The sequence below is a fragment of the Erpetoichthys calabaricus genome, chromosome 9 (assembly GCF_900747795.2).
Source record: "Erpetoichthys calabaricus chromosome 9, fErpCal1.3, whole genome shotgun sequence".
Lineage (NCBI taxonomy): Eukaryota > Metazoa > Chordata > Cladistia > Polypteriformes > Polypteridae > Erpetoichthys > Erpetoichthys calabaricus.
In genome coordinates, this window is record NC_041402.2 from 179956188 (window position 1) to 179976343 (window position 20156).

The 20156-nt window shown below is 45.6% G+C and overlaps 1 protein-coding gene across 1 annotated transcript; it reads left to right on the forward strand.

Moving 5' to 3' along the window:
• Nucleotides 1-2187: 2187 nt before the first annotated feature.
• LOC114656882 (transmembrane protein 25) lies at nt 2188-15748 on the forward strand (the record flags this gene model as incomplete). The annotated part of the gene is made up of 8 exons (XM_028808477.2): nt 2188-2272; nt 2389-2730; nt 8699-8989; nt 14639-14770; nt 14863-14893; nt 14987-15087; nt 15176-15256; nt 15351-15748. Coding segments are annotated over 8 exons (1137 nt in total), but the record flags the coding sequence as incomplete, so codon positions are not given.
• Between the last annotated feature and the right edge of the window lie 4408 nt (nt 15749-20156).

The following is a 20156-nucleotide window of genomic DNA, read 5'->3' on the forward strand; positions in this document are numbered from 1 at the left end:
CAATCATCAAGTGGCTCTAGGACAAGTCCCTGAAGGTCTTTGATGGCCCAGCCAAAGCCCAGACTGAAACCCCTTAAAACACCTGAGGAGAGATCCGAAGATGGCAGTGTACAGACGCTTCCCATCCAATCAAACTGAGCCCGAGAGGATCTGCCAGGAGGAATGGGATCAACCAAATACAGAGAAGTTCTTGAAGGAATGGATGTAACCTCTGACTGGTCCAACTGTTTACTTTTCAGGACAATAATGACCCAAAACATACAGCCAAGACAACACTGGAGTGACTTCAGGACAAGTCTCTGAGTGTCCTCGAAGTGTCCAGATGTAAACCCCATAGAACATTGATAGAGAGACCAATAGATTGGCAGTACAATTTACAGACGCTTTCAATCCAATCTAATGGAGCTTCAGAATATCTGCCAGGAGGAATGGGATCAACTGTCCAAATCCAGGAGTGCAAAGCTTGTAGAGACTCACCCAAGAAGACTCAAAGCTGGAATTGCAGCCAAAGGGGCTATTCTCCAAAATACTGAGCTAAGGGTCTGAATACTTTAATGAATGAGAGTTTTCAGCTTTTGACTTGTAATAAACTTGCAAACATTTCTGAAAACAGGATTCACATTGTCATGATGGTTGAGTATAGATTGATGGGTAAATTGCAAGGTTATCCATCCATCCATCCATCCATCCATCCATCCATCCATCCATCCATCCATCCATCCATCCATCCATCCATCCATTATCCAACCCGCTATATCCTAACTACAGGGTCACGGGGGTCTGCTGGAGCCAATAAGGTTAGCCATTTAAAATTAAATTTACAGCACAATAAAGTGTGAAGAAAATGAAATGGTCAGACTGCATTCTGAATCCACCGTACCAATACAGTCGAACTGAAGAACCCTGCCCCCACACTTTTGCACACCTGCACAAACACTCTTACCCACCATCTTACACACTCTATTTCACTTCGCACAGACATGCATTTTGACTCTCATCACTAGGAAAGGTGTGCCTATAGGCAGATTATACGTTTAGACCCCTAGACACTACATTCTGGGTAGCACAGTGGCAATGTTTCTGCCTCGCAGTAATGAGTTCAGGGTTCATGTCCCAGGTCATGGATTTAGCATGTTGTCTTTGTGTCTGCATGGGTTTCTTCTGTGTGTTCTGTGCTTCCTGCCACTGTCCAAACACACATAGGTTAAGTGAATTGGTGATGCTAAATTGGCCCTGATGTGTTTTGTGTGTGTGTGTGTGTTCACCCTGCAGTACACTGGAGCCATGTCCGCAGTGTGTTCGTCCTGCCTTGCACCATATGCTGGCAGGGATAGGCTCCAACCACTCTCTGACCCTGGTTTGGATGAAGCTAATTAGAAAATTACATGACATACATTACGTTGTCACAGATTTCTGTACTTCTGTCTTAAATTGTCCCATTAAGGTTTAAACGAGAGCTTCTCTTCTCTTCTCTTCTCTTCTCTTCTCTTCTCTTCTCTTCTCTTCTCTTCTCTTCTCTTCTCTTCTCTTCTCGTGCAGTCTGTTGGAAACGCTGATGCAATAGCACCATCTTGTGGCAGACCTGCGTATTGACCCTTCAAAGTCGATGCTCCGTTTTCCGCACGTCTTGCAGAAGAGTTACAGCCCGACGGATCTTTGGACTTGACGAGCGCCCCCTCCCCACCGTCAGCAGAGGTGACCCCCCTCCAGAACGGAACCGCCGTTCAGTACAGCCTCCCGTACCCGGCCGAGCGCAGCTCCCGAGGCTCTGCGCTCCACTGCTTCGGTCTGCCAATGAACAGCCAGGATGAATCTGCACTGCAGAGGAGCTCCAGGCCTGGGCAGTGAAGGCAGAACCAGCAGTGACAGGGAGATGTGGATGCTGCGGTCAGTTTCTCGGCCTGCCCCCTGAGCGTTGGCTCGGACCCCTCCTTGCTGTCAAGCCTACACCTGTTACTGAGTCTGTGGGGGTTGGGGGGGGGGGGGGGTCTTAGGAGCCGGATTCAGAGTGCAGGTTTGTGCCATGAAAGCAGACAAAAACAGCGCAGGTGAGCAGTCATGTGCATTGCATGTACTTGCGCATGTCCACCTTGCCTGTGGAGGTCATTCCATCCGCCTGCTTGTGTCACTCTGTCCTCCTGCATGTCCCTTGGTTCTGTCTGTCCTTCTGTCTGACCTGTGCCATTTACTCTTTCCAAAGCCCTGCAGGCCAGCAGGCCACACCAGGTGGACACATCATGTCTTGCCCTCCTGCTCCTGCTGCTTCGGTCTGGTAAGATATGGGCTGAGGGTAAGGGCTGCACGCTCACTGCTCTCTCAAGTGTGGGCAGTGCCACTCTCCCCCCTGTCTCAGGTGTGGGCTGTGCCACCCTTTCGCCCCTGTCTCAGGTACTGGGGAGCCTACTGCGCAGATTGACGGCCATCAGAGATCTCTGGCCACGATTCGGGAAAATGCCACACAACAATTCCACTGCCACTCAGAGGGAGGGCTTTCCGTGGCTCCACCCCAGCTCACCTGGTACCTGAACGGGCAGCGCCAGCTCAGTGAAAGCAACCAGACCAACCGACTGGTGATGACATCGCTTCAGGATCTGGGTCTCTTTAACTGGACCTCCTCCCAGAGCACATTCACACTGCAAGCCAGGAAGGGAGACCAGGAGCTCAACTGTACAGCGGTGGACCCCACGAGCGGAGACATGCACACGGCCAGTGTGGTGCTTAACATTGAGTGTGAGTCCAAATTATCATCACAGCATGGCTGCCTGTGTGTTTTAAAATCTTATTGATTTAGAGGTGGGTGGCAGGTCAGAAAGTTCAGTAAAATGCTTGCAAGGGGAGAGCTGGTGAAGTTAGGCTGCCATTGACCACATAGAGGAGCACAAGAGCAACAAGTCCCCTTAGGATACCATTGACCATCAGCTTGGCTAGGAGCTGGATTAGGCTATCATTGACAATAAGGGGGCATGAGAAGAGAAAGATCAGACTGTCATTGAAGTGAATACAAGAGGGTTGGGGGCGAGTCGGAAAAGGCTGATTCTGACCACTAGAATGGACAGAAGGCTGAATTAGACTGCCATAGATCAGAAGAAAAATGAGGAATTAGAAATCACCTCAGCCAACTACTGTCCACTAGTGGTCAGTAAGAAGAAGAAGTCAAAAGAAGTCAAAATCAAATCAGTCTGCTACTGACCACCAGGTGGGGCACAAGAGCGTCAAGTCAACTCAGGCTGCCACTGACCAATACATGCATATGAGTGTAATAATTCAGATCAGGCGAATATGAAGGGGGGGCTGAGACTGAGACAGGCCATCCAGTCAGATAGGAGAGTAGTAAACAAGATTAGGATACCAAGAATCCATAAGGATCCTGAGAATAGTAAGTGAGATCATGCTGCTACAGTGATGAGTTGATTAGATTAGGCTGCAGTTCACCACCAGATGGGGCACAAGAGCATCAAGTCACCTCTGGCCATCACTGACCATCAGTTTTGCATGAGAACTGTGAGGTGAGGTGAGGGGTGGGATGACCACCAGGGTGAGGAGAATGCAAAGGGTAAATATGTCAGATCTGGTTAATACCACCATGTGAGGCACAAGATCATCAAGTGCCACTGACCAACACTAGTATATGAGACTAGTAGGCCAGATTAGCCTAACACTGTCCATAAGGGAGCATGAATGACAAGAGTAAGTCAGATCAGGCTGCCATTGAAGAAAATGCAAGAGGGTTAGGATTGAGTTGGAGAAGGCTGATACTGACCACTTGAATGGGCGGGAGAGTAGCAGGCTGAATTAGGCTGCCAAAGATTAAAAGAGAAACTAAGAATTAGAAATCACCACAGCCAACCACTGTCCATTAGTGGTGGTGGAGGAAGTCAAATCAAACCAGTTTGTTACTGACCACCAGGTGGGGCAGAAGAGCATCAAGTCAGCTCAGGCTGCCACTGACCAACACATGCGTATGATTCAGATCAGGCTGCTACTGATCATGGGGACTGAGGTGAATATGAAGGGGGGCTGAAACTGAGAATGACCATCAGGTCAGAGAGTAGAGTAGTAAACAAGATTAGGATACCAATGACCATAATGGTCCTGAGAATAGTAAGTCAGATCAAGCTGCTACAGTGATGAGTGGATTAGATTAGGTTGCTGTTCAGCACCAGATGGGGCACAAGATCATCAAGTGCCACTGACCAACACTTGTATATGTGAGACAAGTAGGCCAGATTAGTCTACCACTGTCCATAAGTGAGCGTGAGAAGAGTAAGTCAGATCAGGCTGCCATTAAAGAATATGCAGGAGGGTTGTGAGTGAGTCAGAGAAGGCTGATTCTGACCACTAGAATGGGTGGGAGAGTAGCAGGCTGAATTAGGCTGCCAAAGATCAGAAGAGAAGCTAAGAATTAGAAATCACTGCAGCCAACCACTGTTCATTAGTGGTGGTCGGGGGAAGCAAGATAGAAGTCAAATCAAATGAGTTACTGACCATCATTAGGGGCAGAAGAGCATCAAGACAGTTCAGGGTGCTGCTGGCCAACACAAGTGTATGATTCAGATCAGGTTGCCTCTGATCATGGGGACTGAGGTGAATATGAAGGGGGGCTGAAACTGAGACTGACCATCAGGTCAGAGAGTAGAGTAGTAAACAAGATTAGGATACCAATGACCATAAGGGTCCTGAGAATAGTAAGTCAGATCAAGCTGCTACAGTGATGAGTGGATTAGATTAGGTTGCTGTTCACCACCAGATGGGGCACAAGATCATCAAGTGCCACTGACCAACACTAGTATATGAGACTAGTAGGCCAGATTAGCGTAACACTGTCCATAAGGGAGCATGAATGACAAGAGTAAGTCAGATCATGCTGCCATTGAAGAAAATGCAAGAGGGTTAGGATTGAGTTGGAGAAGGCTGATACTGACCACTTGAATGGGTGGGAGAGTAGCAGGCTGAATTAGGCTGCCAAAGATTAAAAGAGAAACTAAGAATTAAAATCACCACAGCCAACCACTGTCCATTAGTGGTGGTGGAGGAAGTCAAATCAAACCAGTTTGTTACTGACCACCAGGTGGGGCACAAGAGCATCAAGTCAGCTCAGGCTGCCACTGACCAATACATGCGTATGATTCAGATCAGGCTGCCACTGGTCATGGGGACTGAGGCGAATATGAAGGGGGGCTGAAACTGAGACTGACCATAAGGTCAGATAGTAGAGTAGTAAACAAGATTAGGATACCAGTGACCAGAAGGGTCCTGAGAATAGTAAGTCAGATCAAGCTGCTACAGTGATGAGTGGATTAGATTAGGTTGCTGTTCAGCACCAGATGGGGCACAAGATCATCAAGTGCCACTGACCAACACTTGTATATGTGAGACAAGTAGGCCAGATTAGTCTACCACTGTCCATAAGTGAGCGTGAGAAGAGTAAGTCAGATCAGGCTGCCATTAAAGAATATGCAGGAGGGTTGTGAGTGAGTCAGAGAAGGCTGATTCTGACCACTAGAATGGGTGGGAGAGTAGCAGGCTGAATTAGGCTGCCAAAGATCAGAAGAGAAGCTAAGAATTAGAAATCACTGCAGCCAACCACTGTTCATTAGTGGTGGTCGAGGGAAGCAAGATAGAAGTCAAATCAAATGAGTTACTGACCATCATTAGGGGCAGAAGAGCATCAAGACAGTTCAGGGTGCTGCTGGCCAACACATGTGTATGATTCAGATCATGTTGCCACTGATTATGGGGACTGAGGCATATATGAAGGGGGGCTGAAACTGAGACTGACCATCACGTTGGATGGGAGAGTAGTAAATAAGATTAGGACACCAATGACCATAAGGGTTCTGAGAATATGAAGTCAGATCACACTGCTACAGTGATGAGTGGATTAGATTAGGCTGCTGTTCACCACCAGATGGGTCACAAGAGTATCAAGTCACAACAATTTTGCATGAAAACTGTGAGGTGAGGGGTGGGGTGGGGTGGGGTGACCACCAGGGTGAGGGGAATGCAAAGGGTAAATATGTTAGATCAGGTTGATACCACCAGGTGAGGCACAAGTGCCACTGATCAGCACATGTATATGAGACTAGTAGGCCAGAATAGTCTACCATTGTCCATAAGGGAGTGTGAGAAGAGTAAGTCAGATCAGGCTGCCATTGAACTAAATGCAAGATGGTGGGGCTGAGTTGAAGTAGGCTGATACTGACCACCAGGAGAGTAGCCGGCCATGTTAGTGTAAATTTGCCCTATAGAGAACCTGGGAATTTCAAACCAGGTCAGCCTGCCACTGTCCACTGGTGGTTGGAGAAAGAAATGAAGAGATTAAATCAGATCATTGTGCTACTGGCCAGCAAGTGGGGCACATAGGCATGAAGTCAGCTCAGGCTGATAGAGACCACCACGGTGGGCAGGAGTGTAGTAGTCCAGATTAGGCTACCATTCATCAACAGAGGGTTGTGAGAAAATTAAATCGGATAAGACTGCCATTGAAGTGAACGCAACAATGTTGAGGAAGAGCTGGAGAGCACTGACACTGACCACCAGATTGGACAGGAGAATAGCAGGCCAGTTTAGACTACCATTTACCGAAAGAGAACCAAAGCCTTTTAAATCAGATCAAGTTGAGACTGTCCACTGGTGGTGGTGGGTGAGGTGTGGGCCATAGAAAAGGTCAAAGTGGCTCATACTGATACTGACCATTCACATGGGACACAAAAGCCCCAACTCAGCTCATGTTGCCTCTGACCAATACATACTATATGTATGAGAGCAGTAAGTCAGGTCAGACTGCCACTGATCATTGGGAGGTGAGGGGATTGTGAAGAGGGGTGAGTCAGATAAGACTGAGACTGACGATCAGGTTGGCTAGGGGAGTAGTAAACCAGATAAGGCCGCTACTGACTATCTGGTCCCCGAGAAGTCAAATCAAGTCACTATTGACCACTGGGGGTGGAAAAGAATGCAAGCAAGAAGTGAGTTAGATCAGACTGCTACTACTGACCACAAGGTGGGCCACAACAGCAACACTTACTTGATGTATGAGAATTGTAGGCCAGACCAGACTGCCATTGATCATTTGGGGGGGTTAGGGGTGGATGTCAGATCAGGCTGATACTTACCAACAGGTTGGTTGGGGAGTAGTAGGCCCAAATAGGCTACCATTGGCCATAATGGGGCCTGAGAATAGTAAGTTAGACCAAGCTGCTACTGAGCAACTTAATATAAATCAAATAAAAGTCCACTCACAATTGGGGGCTGTGGGAATGCAATGAAGGAGTGGACTAAATCGGGCTTTTACTGACCACTGGGTAGGGCACAACAGCAACAAAGTCACCTCAGGCTGCCATCAACCATCACCGAGACATGAAAATCGTAAATCAGAACAGACTGCCAGTGATGTTCCAGGGGGTGTGCATTGAGGGACGCAGTCGGAGTAGGCTGCTAGTGACCGTGAGCTGAGCCAGGGGTGTAGTAGGCAAGATTAGGCGACCATTAACCACAAGGGGACATGAGATGAGTAGAGCCGATGTCACGTTATGCAACTTTTTATCATGGGGCATGTCACATTTTACCGACTGGTCTTCCAGCACACTTGTGGTCACCCTCGTTTTCGGATAACCAATAACGTGCTGCCTGATGGACATGGCACTGATCAAAGGGTTAACAAGTGTAGCGAGTTGTGCCCTTTAATTCGTTTTTTTATTTCCATTCTGTTATGGTATGTAAAATGCGAGACACCAGACAGGTGAGCTTCTCCTCTGTTTGTGAGGTTCAAAACATACGTGCTCCTTATTCCTCATGGCTACACTCTATGTGTTGTACTTCTGGGTGATCATTCATTGGTTCATTTGGCTGTCAGTCCCCCTGCATACACAACCCATCCCTCCGACTAACAGGAAGTTCAAACAAGTTTGATTTTATCGTAGCCAGTCATTGGGTATGTCACATTAGACGGTTGTTCTTCACGGGAGTGCGCCACCGACTGCCTCTGACAGGCTACGATTATGTAGATAAAGGCTCCAACTGAAAATAGCTGAAAAAGTTGTTTAATGTGACCCGGCCTTAAGTTACTTCACGCTTCTATTGAGCACAGTGAGTGAGATGAATATGAAAGGGGGAGAGTCGGAACAGGCTGAGACTGGCAATCAGGTTGGATAGATGAAAAGTAGGCCCATTTAGGCCACCATTGACCATGAGTGGCTTTAGAACAGTGAAGTCAGGTCAAACTGCTACAGACCAAGAGGAATTCAAGAGGGAAGTGAATCAGATCAGGGTGCTACTGACCACTCAGTCAATTTAGGTCAGTTTACTGTAGGCTAACATTGACCACAAGGGAAAAGTAAGAGCAGCAAATCAGATCAGGCTTCCAGTGACCACTGGGGGTGGGCTGTGGACATGAACGGGGAAGAGTAGGTCAATCAGGCTTCCAATGGCTGATTGGACTGAATTTCTCTGAAGTGTTGTGTGTGTCATTTCCATTTGTCCCAGTGGCTTGTTTTGCTTTCACTGTCTTAGTGTTTTCTTTTCCATACACAGGTGTGTACTCGTGTGTGAGGTTTTGATAGTCACACCATTGCTCTGACTTGGGCTGTGTCTCTAAGATCGCTTGTCTCATCTTTGCTTTCAACACTGAACGTTGCCCCTTGTTTAGTCCATTTCTGCTGCCCTCTAACGCCTGTCCTTATGTTTGTATTTCCTCTAGTCCTGCCAGAGGTTGTGCAGATGAACGCGAGCTACAGCGACACCGACGAGGCCGGATTGTCTCTGATTCTGTTTGCGCTGATCCGCTCAAACCCCCCTGCTACTATCACCTGGCTGGATGACACCGGTCAGCTGGTGGCCAACACCACTGATTTCCTGATCCTGGACAGCAAGAACTACCCTTGGCTGACAAATCACACCCTGCACGTCACCCTGAGCAGCCTGCCCAGCAACATATCTGTGAGCGCAAAGAACCAGCTGGGCATCACCAACTCCTCCATCGCCCTTGCTGGTATGCTACTAGCCCACTGGGCACCATTAAAGTAGAAGTGCACACCCACATTTCATTATTGACTCCTATTACCTGTCAGATGGGAAGAAAAAACCTTATGTCTCTGTGGAAAAGACATTTTTACAGCACATCGCCTTTGGGTCCACTAGGTGGTGCCAGTGGACCTTTGCTCTTCCACTGGCACATAGTTGAGATGGCTGGTAGTGCTTCTAGTGCATTGTGCTAGTTGTGAAGGCCACAGCTCACTTTTACATTGTCACCTGGGTGCACTGTTCTTTATGTAGATGACATCCTCCTGCCTTCTGCCATCTTCTTTTTGACTTCCAAGTGACTCTCCACACTCTGTTACTTGGTTTCCCCTCACTTTTTGACATTCTAGTGCCTTCTCCCTTATAACTTCCGAACGCACTCTCATATCCTGATGACCCCTGGCATCCTGCTCATCCACTAACCCCATGACATCTCAATAATCCACCATTCTTATTATTTCCCCTAACTTCCCCTAATTATCCCCTAACCACATTATTTAACTCCTGAGAAGCTAGTTATTCCAACACCATTATATGACACCCGAGTGACTTCCTAGTTATGCACCGACCTCATTATTCAACACCTTGCTGATCCCGTGATAACCGAGAGATCTCATGTAACCCCACACTCTGAATGGTTAGAGATCTCTCCACTCCCTTACACCCTCATAACCCTCAATCTGAATCTCTGACATCCAACTTACTCTACTGACCCCCTAGTCATACAACCAACATCATTATTTGTCATCCTAGTAGTTTTGCTGACATTGTAGAGGTCACTCTACTCTCCTTTGATACCTGATATCCTAGTGATGTAACTATACGACATCCTAGTGACCTTCATGACTTCCAAACTATTCCCCAGCCACATTATATGTTTACAGAGTGATCGCCCAATCAGTTCCCATTATTTGACAGCTTATCGATTCCCCAACCCCAGTAAGTAATAACCTGGTGGCCACTATGACCTTCTAGTTTTCCACCAACCTCACTGTTCAACACCCTACTGATCCTTTGATATCTCAGAAATTTCCACAAACCCACACTGAATGATTAGAGATCTCCCCCACTCCCTTAGAACCTCATAACCCTCAATCCAAATCTCTGACATCCAACTTACTCTACTAACACCCTAATCATGCAACCAACATCATTATTTGTCATCCTAGTAGTTTTTCTGACATTGTAAAGGTCACCCTAATCTTCTTTGATACCTGATATCCTAGTGATCTCTTGTAACCTGATTATATGAGATCCTAGTGACTTTCCTGCTCTACAAATTATTCCCTAAGGACATTAGAGGTTTAAGGAGTGCTCCCCAAATCATTCCCCATTATATGACAACCTAGTGATTTCCCAACCCCATTATGTAATAACCTGGTGGCCACTCAGACCTTCTAGTTTTCCGCCAACCTCATTATTCAACACCCTACTGATCCTTTGATATCTTAGAAATTTCCTCAAACCCACACTATGATTGATTAGAGATCTCCCCCACTCCCTTAGAACCTCACAACCCTCAATACAAATCTCTGACATCCAACTTACTCTACTAATCTAGTAGTCTCAATGGCATCATAATAGACACCATAATCATTTTGGATACCCAATATCCTAGTGATCTCTTGCAAACTCATTATATGACATCCTAGTTACCTTCCTGCTCTCCAAATTATCCCCCAGGCATATTGGAAGTTTATGGAGTGCTCCCCCAATCAGTCCCTGTTATATGACAGCCTAGTGATTCCCAAGCCCAGTACATAATAACCTAGTGACCTCCCTGATCTTCTGGTTTTCCACCACCCACATTATTCAACACTGCACTGACTCCTTGTCAGTAGATATTCCCAGTAGATTTCCTCCAACTGGACACTTTGAATTGTTAGAGATGTCCCCACTCCCTGCTACCCTCATAACCTCCAATCTGTCTCTCTGACATCCAATGGACTCTCCTGATATCCTAGTCATATCCTCAACATCATTATCTGTCATCCTAGTAGTTTTGCTGACATTGTAAAGGACACCCTAATCTTCTTTGATACCACCCCAATACCCAAGGCGGGTTTAAGGCCTCCACCGGTCCCTCATTGTCGTGGCTCCTAAACAGAGAGTTGATCATATTTTTAGCAATGCTGTGCATGGACATTGGGTCATTTAATGCAGCATAGTATTTCTCACTTTGGATTTCATTGTAGTACTGGTCATTTTGACTCACTGATACTCAATTGTTTCTTCAGAGGGGGTGATCGGTAAGTAGGTTCCTTGCTCTCAAGGGCCCCTGGACACACACCCAGAACGCTGTGATGTTAGATTTGGCCCTCCCAATATCCTAATGATCTCTTGTAACCTTGTCATGTTATAACTTAGTAACCATACCAACCTCCAAATTATTCCCCCAACCCCATTATAGGTTTATAGAGTACAGCAGAAATTCTTACTTACATGTACTGATCAATATGCAACATGTCACCCCTCTCCAAAGCTAAGATTATCGAGTTACCTATGTTACCTCAAAATTTCTGCCTTCCTTATGTGACAATAAAATATATGACCATGTATTGACCTCGCTTGACATCCTTAGTGATTCCCCAATCAGATCTCATAATTTGACAGCCTAGCAATCCACACCCCAGTATAAAACAACATGGTGACCTCCCCATCTTTTAGTTGGCCACAATCCTCAATATTTGACACTCTACTGACTCCTTCATATTTCAGTGATTTCCTCCAACCCCAATGCTCTGAATGCCTACTGATTTCCACACTCCCTTACACCATCATAACCCACAATATGATTTTCTGAAATCCCACGGACCTTCTTGACATCCTTGTCATGCCCATATCTTCATTATTTGTCCTCTTAGCAGTCTTCCTGATATCTTAATGGACACCCAAGCTTCTTTGATAGCCCTGACATTCTAGTGACCTTCTCGTCCTCAAACCCATTATAGGTTCATGGAGCACAGCGAAATTCTCACTGGTATTTGATAATCAACACACAACACATTGCCACTCTCTGGTGCCATGATTAGTGAGTATAACTACCTCACCTGTAAATGTTGGTCTTCCTTATGTGAAAAATAATTAACAATTTATTGACCTCGCTTGATGTCCTTAGTGATCCCCCAATAAGATTCTATAATTTTACATCCTAGCCGTCCTCCAACCCTGTATATAACAACATGGCAACATCCCTGACCTTCTAGTTATCCATCAAACCCATTATTTGGCACATCCAACCTCAACTGACTCCTTGTTGTCCCACTGACTTCCTTCAACCACATTTTCCCCACTCCCTTACATCTCCATAGCCCTCAATCTGACTCTCTAACATCCAACTTGACATCCTAGTCATACCTCATGACCTCAGACCTCATTATTTGTTTTCCTAGTAGTCTCACAGACATTGTAATGGACACTCTAATCTTCTTTGATACCCCCAATATTCTAGAAGATCTCTTGCAACCTCATTATTATGGTGACTTTCCTGACCTCCATATTGTCCTTCAACCCCATCATACTGTAGGTCCATAGAGTACACTGAAGTTCTTACTGTCAAGTGTTAATCGATTTACAATATCCTGCCACCCTCTTGAGGCCATGATTAGTGAGTAGAATTAGCTTACTTCAAAACCTTTGTCTTCCTTTCATGAAACATACTCCACAATGTAGTGACGTCGCTCGACATCCTAGTAATCCCTCAATCTGTTATGAAGTGATTCCATTTTTGATTTCTTTGGGTTTTTCCTTTATGTTTTGCTATCATTTTGGACCTGTTTGGATGATTTGATACATGATGATTCCAAAATTGGTTTTTGGATCTATTAATTATATAAAGTGTTTATTTTCATACCATTTTTGGTGCTATGTTTGGTTTCATGGATTGCTGCCAAATTCTTGAGATGTCATTAATTGCGACAGGTTAGACTGTCACTGTAGATGCCTCCTCTTCATCTGAGGACTACTGTATTACAAATCTTTATCAGTAAGTTCTTCTCATTAAGACCTTTAAGGTAGGTTTCTCAGATTCTGATTTCTGCCTCACATTTTGATTTTGACCGTGGTACTTTCTAGATCAGTGGTCTCAAACTCTGGTCCTGGAGGGCCCCAGTGGCTGCAGGTTTCCATTCTAACCCTTTTCTTAATTGGTGACCAGTTTTTGCTGCTAATTAACTCCTTTTCCTTTCATTTAAATTGACTTGTTTTATAAGATTTGTTCCTCTGAATTGCTTCATTTCTTTCCTTAAACAGAAATGAAACATGAAGTGAGTGAGCCAGCAGAAGAGCAACTAAGTCAGGGCCTCAAACTCCAACCAGTTTCACTCCAACCAGTTGCTTAATTAGGCGCCGAGTCTTGTTAAATAAACTCTTCCTTTAATCCCGTGGCTTGTTGCTGCTCTCATTGTGCAATAGCAGACATTTCTGACATTGTTGAGTTTCTCTTTTCTAAGAGCACTGGTCAAATGTTTATGGGACCTGAGCAGATCAACATTCCTGAGACCTCCATCTTTCTTTATTTTCAGCTATTCTATGATGGACACCAGTTGTTTTGTCTCATTTTGTATCTCATTATTGTTTGGCTGCTAATTAAGTAAAAAGAAACAATTGAGGGGTCTGAGTCTCCAAGAGCAAGTCAATTAAAATTAATTCAAAAGAAGTTAATTAGCAGCCAAAACAGGTCACTAATTAAGAAAAGGGTTAGAATGAAAACCTGGAGCCACTGTGGCCCTCCAGGATTGGAGTTTGAGACCCCTGTTCTAGATACTCCCTATTGCTACTTTTGCTTTCTTTTATGTCTCATCTTCTGGTCCTTTCTCTTCTCCCTACTAAATTCCATCAGTCAGATTCCATTATTTACCCCCAGTTGACCCCATGTTGTCCTATGGATTTCCTCAAATGTGAATTTCCAAATGCTTAGTAATCACCCTACTTCCTCACGTCCTCATAACTCTCAAACCCTTCTGAACCCTCCAACAAGTTCCCAAGTTCCCTCTAATGAGCGGGAGTGAATAACAGATACTATAAGTTGGTACTTTCTGTTTACAGCTGGTTTCTTTAATCCCCGGTGCTAAACAATATCATATGAGGTGGTGGTCTACTGGCCCCGGTGAACTCTCCATTGATTGCCACAAAACACTAACATGAAAACAACAAGCCTCCCCCGTAAAATATCAACACTAAACATGATGAATGTACCATGATGTAACAAGTACAGCGAGACTGCAGCACATGAATGAGGAGTGTGGGGGAGGTTATGACACCGAGGAGTTCTGCGAACCACAAGTGAAGGTAGTGATAACAGCTGCACGTCACTTTTAGAGCTTAGAGGGAATGTAGGTGACAACAGCTTCATTATTTGTCATCTTACTGGACATTCTAAACTTCTTCTTTGATACTCTAGTGACCCCCTTACATCTTGGTGATCTCAACCAGCCCCACAGTCTCCCTGATACTCCTGCAATCCCCAAACCCACACTCTGACGCCTATGTGAATCTCTCACATCGACTCATCCCCCCCCCAGGGTTCCAACAACCCGACATTCAGGTGCCATACAGTTCTCTTTTGATTCCCACCCCAATCTCTCTTGCCCTGTTGACCATCCTTTCTGTTTCTCCACAGACTTCCTCCGCTCACGGGTGGAGGTCCCTGTTCTGGCCATCTTTATTGGAGGGTCACTGGGTTTCCTCTCTCTGGTGCTCTTGAACCTCCTGCTCTTCTGTATTGTCTCCAAGCGCAGGAGGAGAGTGGCTGGTAAGCGCCCACGGTGGTAAAGTTCTGACCTCTGAACCCATTCTGGCTGAGCATTCTGGACTGATATAACTTGTTTCTTTTCAACCTTTTAGATAAGAACGTGGAGCCCCCCTTGCCCAAAAGGTGCGTTCAAATATCTCTATTATTCTGCTTCCATTGCAAGGTCAGTCAGTTCAGTGTTTCTTGTTGACCTTTCCCCTTTGATCCTCTTCTCAGTGGCTCCTCCCGCTTCGAGTTTGACAATGTCCTCTTACCCAGAGAGAACATGTCGCTTCCCTCCAACCTTCAGCTGAATGACCTGAGTGGGCTGTGCAAAGGTGAGTTCCCTTTCCCACCATATTGGTCTCACTTTGCCTCAATCAGCCTAATGATTCTTTGGTCATCTGGCCTCTTACTTCTCCACAGGTGTGGCTCCTGATGTGGTTGCCCCAGTAGCAGAAGACGAGAGTGAGCACTCTGATCGGTCAAAGACCCTCACCACTAGAGGTCATTGGACCATTTGTTCTTTTTGGTTGCTGTCCATTTTCTTTGTATAACTCACCTTTTCTTTCTTATCTTCTCTCTTCTCTCTCTCTCACAGGTTTTGTCCGTTTACCCATGGTGGGCTACATCTACAAAGTGTCCAGCATGAGCAGCGATGAGATTTGGCTCTAAATGTGTCCTTGACATGACTTGTGCCCACCACTACATTCAGTATGCCTGGGCTGATGAAGGAGGGGTGGCGTCTCCCGAGCTGGCACTGGGTCTTCCTCACAAGTTCATCTGATGGCCGGGACTGACCTCTTTTTCTAAGGACTCATCCATCAGTACTCTATTGACCAAGGACACTCGAAATAATCTGGAATGCCACCCTGTCTGATTCTGTCCACCATTCTTACCCTTCATGGCTCCTATATTTCCTGCACCTCTCTGAGCCTCCTTTTTGTTCCAACTGAAGGGCTCCCTTAACCCTACACCCATACACAGGCCCTATTATATGCCTTGCATCCTAATTCATTTAGCCCTACCAAGTGCACTGACCCCAGCCCCCTAAAACCTCCCATGCCCACCCACAGCACCTGCATACTCACATGCATGAGGCTCAGCTTAAATGAAAGTGCCCTCTGCCTGCAGCCCTGAGCCCCGGAGTCAGTATGCCGCTTGTCTTGCGCTTCTCTGTTCCATGGCTTACAGTTCTTAATAAAGTCACTCATGTGTCCCCCAGCCTGTCTGTCTGCGGTGTCCTGATTTTAAGAGGGTCACATTTAGTAGCAGCAAGGACAGGGAAAGCATCTGCCTGGTGAGGGACTGGGTTGGACAGTGTCCTGGGGAAGTGAGGTATGTGTTCATAGACATTGCTGCAGGTCTCTCTTATTATGGAAGACAACACCAGTAGCGGTATTCAAAAACGTGGTGAAGATGAGCCAAACTGCATTCATTCAGTTAATTTAAAATTACTACAAATCAGCACGCGGTCTTGGCATCAAAGCAGAAAACTACAACTCATCGTAAAATGAACCTGAATGAATGTCTGCCAAAGCCGTCCTTAGTCGTTCTGTTTCTAGCATGTTCTGAACAGCAGCATACACTAAAAGACTGGGCTTCATTCAATTTCATTGTGGCTTGGCTCTGTCTCATGGAGCAGTGGTGGAACCAGCAAGGGAGCTGGCAGTGGGCTGGGGGGGAATTGACACCACCTGGAAATGTGACAAACAAAGTCTTTATAACAATGTTCTTCTATACCTCCTAATATAAAATAATGCAGTTTTGAACTTTAAAGGGGGCACCTGCTGATTGTGTAAACACATGACCTCACCCACCCTGCTATCTATCTATCTATCTATCTATCTATCTATCTATCTATCTATCTATCTATCTATCTATCTATCTATCTATCTATCTATCTATCTATCTATCTATCTATCTATCTATCTATCTATCTATCTATCTATTGTGGAAGCCAGCCCGACCACAGACAGACAGACAGACACCATTTCAAGTCCACCACACACGATTTATTTACAGTATATACAATGTCCACAGTCCCACACAGCACACAGTGCTTCCAGCACCAAACACCTCTCACTTGACCTTTCCCTGGTCCTCTTTGGGCCGCCTTCTCTCCACCCTCCGAAGCCTTGTCTCCTTCTGCCCGACACCAGCTCCTTGACTGTTGGAAGGCAGCCCCTTTTAAGCTGCCCCGGATATGCTCCAGGTGCCCTTTGATAAACTTCCGCTGGCACTTCCTGGTGTGGCGGAAGTGCCAGCTGAGCAACCGGAAGCAATCCAGTTGATCCTGGAATACCTTCTGCCAGCACTTCCTGGTGTGGCGGAAATGATGGCTTCCAGGCCTTCAGCATCCAGAACCCGTTCCCTGGGGGTGGCCATGGACCCCTATAGGGTTGCGCTTTCCAGCTCGGTTCCTGTGACCCCCATAGCAACCAGGGTGGCTGTCCTCTCCTGGCAGAGGTGCTATATATATATATATATATATACCTCAGTATGCGCGCCTCGGGAACTGCAGGTCTGACATTGTGGTCAGCAACACAGGAGTGCCTGCAGGGGACTGTACTTTCTCCGGTCCTGGCAGCCTATGTACATCGGACTTCCAATACAACTCGGAGTCCTGCCACGTGCAAAAGTTCGCTGACGACACTGCTATCGTGGGCTGCATCAGGAGTGAGCATGAAGAGGAGTACAGGAACCTAATCAAGGACTTTGTTAAATGGTACGACTCAAACCACCTACACCTGAACACCAGAAAAAACAAGGAACTGGTGGTGGATTTTAGGGGGCCCAGGCCCCTCATGGACCCCGTGATCATCAGACGTAACTGTGTGCAGAGGGTGCAGACCTATAAATACCTGGGAGTGCAGCTGGATGATAAATTAGACTGGACTGTCAATACTGATGCTCTGTGTAAGAAAGGACAGAGCCGGTTATACTTCCTTAGAAGGCTGGCATCCTTCAACATCTGCAATAAGTTGCTGCAGATTTTCTATCAGACGGTTGTGGCGAGTGCCCTCTTCTACACGGTGGTTTGCTGGGGAGGCAGCATAAAGAAGAAGGACACCTCATGCCTGGACAAACTGGTGAGGAAGGCAAGCTCTATTGTAGGCATGGAGCTGGACAGTTTGACATCCATGGCAGAGCGACGGGCGCTGAGCAGACTCCTGTCAATTATGGAGAATCCACTGCATCCACTAAATAGTATCATCTCCAGACAGAGGAGCAGCTTCAGCGACAGACTGCTGTCACTGTCCTGCTCCACTGACAGACTGAGGAGATCGTTCCTCCCACACACTATGCGACTCTTCAATTCCACCCGGGGGGGGGGGGAAACGTTAACATTATACAAAGTTATTGTCTGTTTTTACCTGCATTGTTATCACTCTTTAATTTAATATTTTCTTTATCAGTATGCTGCTGCTGGAGTGTGTGATTTCCCCTTGGGATTAATAAAGTATCTATCTATCTATCTATCTATCTATCTATCTATCTATCTATCTATCTATCTATCTATCTATCTATCTATCTATCTATCTATCTATCTATCTATCTATCTATCTATCTATCTATCTATCTATCTATCTTCCAAAACTAGAACAAGAAGAGATGGTTGGAAACGTATTAAGGACTGATTTCACACACATCTTGAGAGATTTTTCTACACGCAAAGAACCATAGACACGTGGTATAAATGACAGTGTGGCAGACAATCGATGTTTAAGGACTTTCAGATATCGACTTGATGTCATTTTGGACAATTTAGATAAATACGCTGGACGAATCGTCATTTCTAGTCACAACCTTTCTAATGTTCTAATGTTCAGGTGCTGCTTGCACGTTCAGAATTAAACCAGCATCCAAAGTCAAGTTAAATGCTATTTTGTTCTTTCTAATGTGCAAGTTTTTTTTTCCCTTCTTCACTGTTTTGATGTGTGTGTGTGCGCGCGTGTGTGTGTGTGGGTGTGTTTTTTGAGTTGAGCAAAAAAAAAAAAATGTTTTTCAGGAAATGTGTGCCCTCGGCAAAATACACACCCCTGGTGAGAAACAGTTACAACTAATAAGAGATAATGAGGCAATTACGATCACAGAGACATACACTTATTCATACACAAACTGGCAGATAGACAGAGGGAATCCCAAGTCATCGAAGACAGACAGACAGACTCACATGAATAGAAAGACACATTTGAGAAACAGGCCAGAGCGCATAACTTGAGACTCGTGTAGAGAAACGGAAAAGAAAAAAGCTTTCCATCATTATGCGCGCGCTTCATCCGTCACCAGGAGAGGGCGCAGTAGTCTTGAAAACTCAGGGCTCGGTTGAGCGGTAGCTTTTCACATTACAGTAAATGAGCGTTAAAGCAGCCAATGCGCAGGTGCTGCTGTTGTACTCGCGTTTCAATGCGAAGGACAAGCTTTAAAATCCTAATTCCTTAATGACACTTAACCGGGATGTATGGTTCCTCGTATTGATTTCTTTTTGGGTTCTTTACATATGACATTGGTTGTTTAGGCTTTGAAAAGGTCCCTAATGTGAATTTCCATCCATCCATCCATTTTCCAACCCGCTATATTCCTAACTACAGGGTCACGGGGGTCTGCTGGAGCCAATCCCAGCCAACACAGGGCACGAACCAATCCCGGGCAGGGTGCCAACCCACTGCAGGACACACACAAACACACCCACACACCAAGCACACACTAGGGCCAATTTAGAATCGCCAATCCACCTAACCTGCATGTCTTTGGACTGTGGGAGGAAACCGGAGTGCCCGGAGGAAACCCACACAGACACGGGGAGAACATGCAAACTCCACGCAGAGAGGTCCCCAGATCTCCCAACTGCGAGGCAGCAGCGCTACCCACTGCGCCACCGTGCCGCCCCAATGTGAATTTCCCCTTGGGATTAATAAGTATCTATCTATCTATCTATCTATCTATCTATCTATCTATCTATCTATCTATCTATCTATCTATCTATCTATCTAATGTGTGGACAAAACAGACATCTTTAGTGTGTTATAGGCCACCTGTCAGGATATGATACATCAAGAAAACTTGAACTTAGCTCGTGTGATTGTATGCAGTGAGAGTCCTTTTACAATTAGGAATGTCACAAAATTATTAACATTTTATTCAGGGTTATTTATGGAGCCTGTTACAGATCTAAATAAATTAAGGTTCTTTCTGAAAGCTTCATGTGGATGGTTCTTTTGGAAACCAAAGATGGTTCTCCTATGGCATCACACTGAAGAACCAGTAGGAGTGTGGGCAGTAAATACTGGGAATGGTAAATTCAAATATTTTCAGTTTTTTTCCACATTTCGTTTGTTGATGAAAGTTTTGATGATTATGAAAAATAAACTTCTGCTGCTCATTAATCTTTTGCTGCACACAG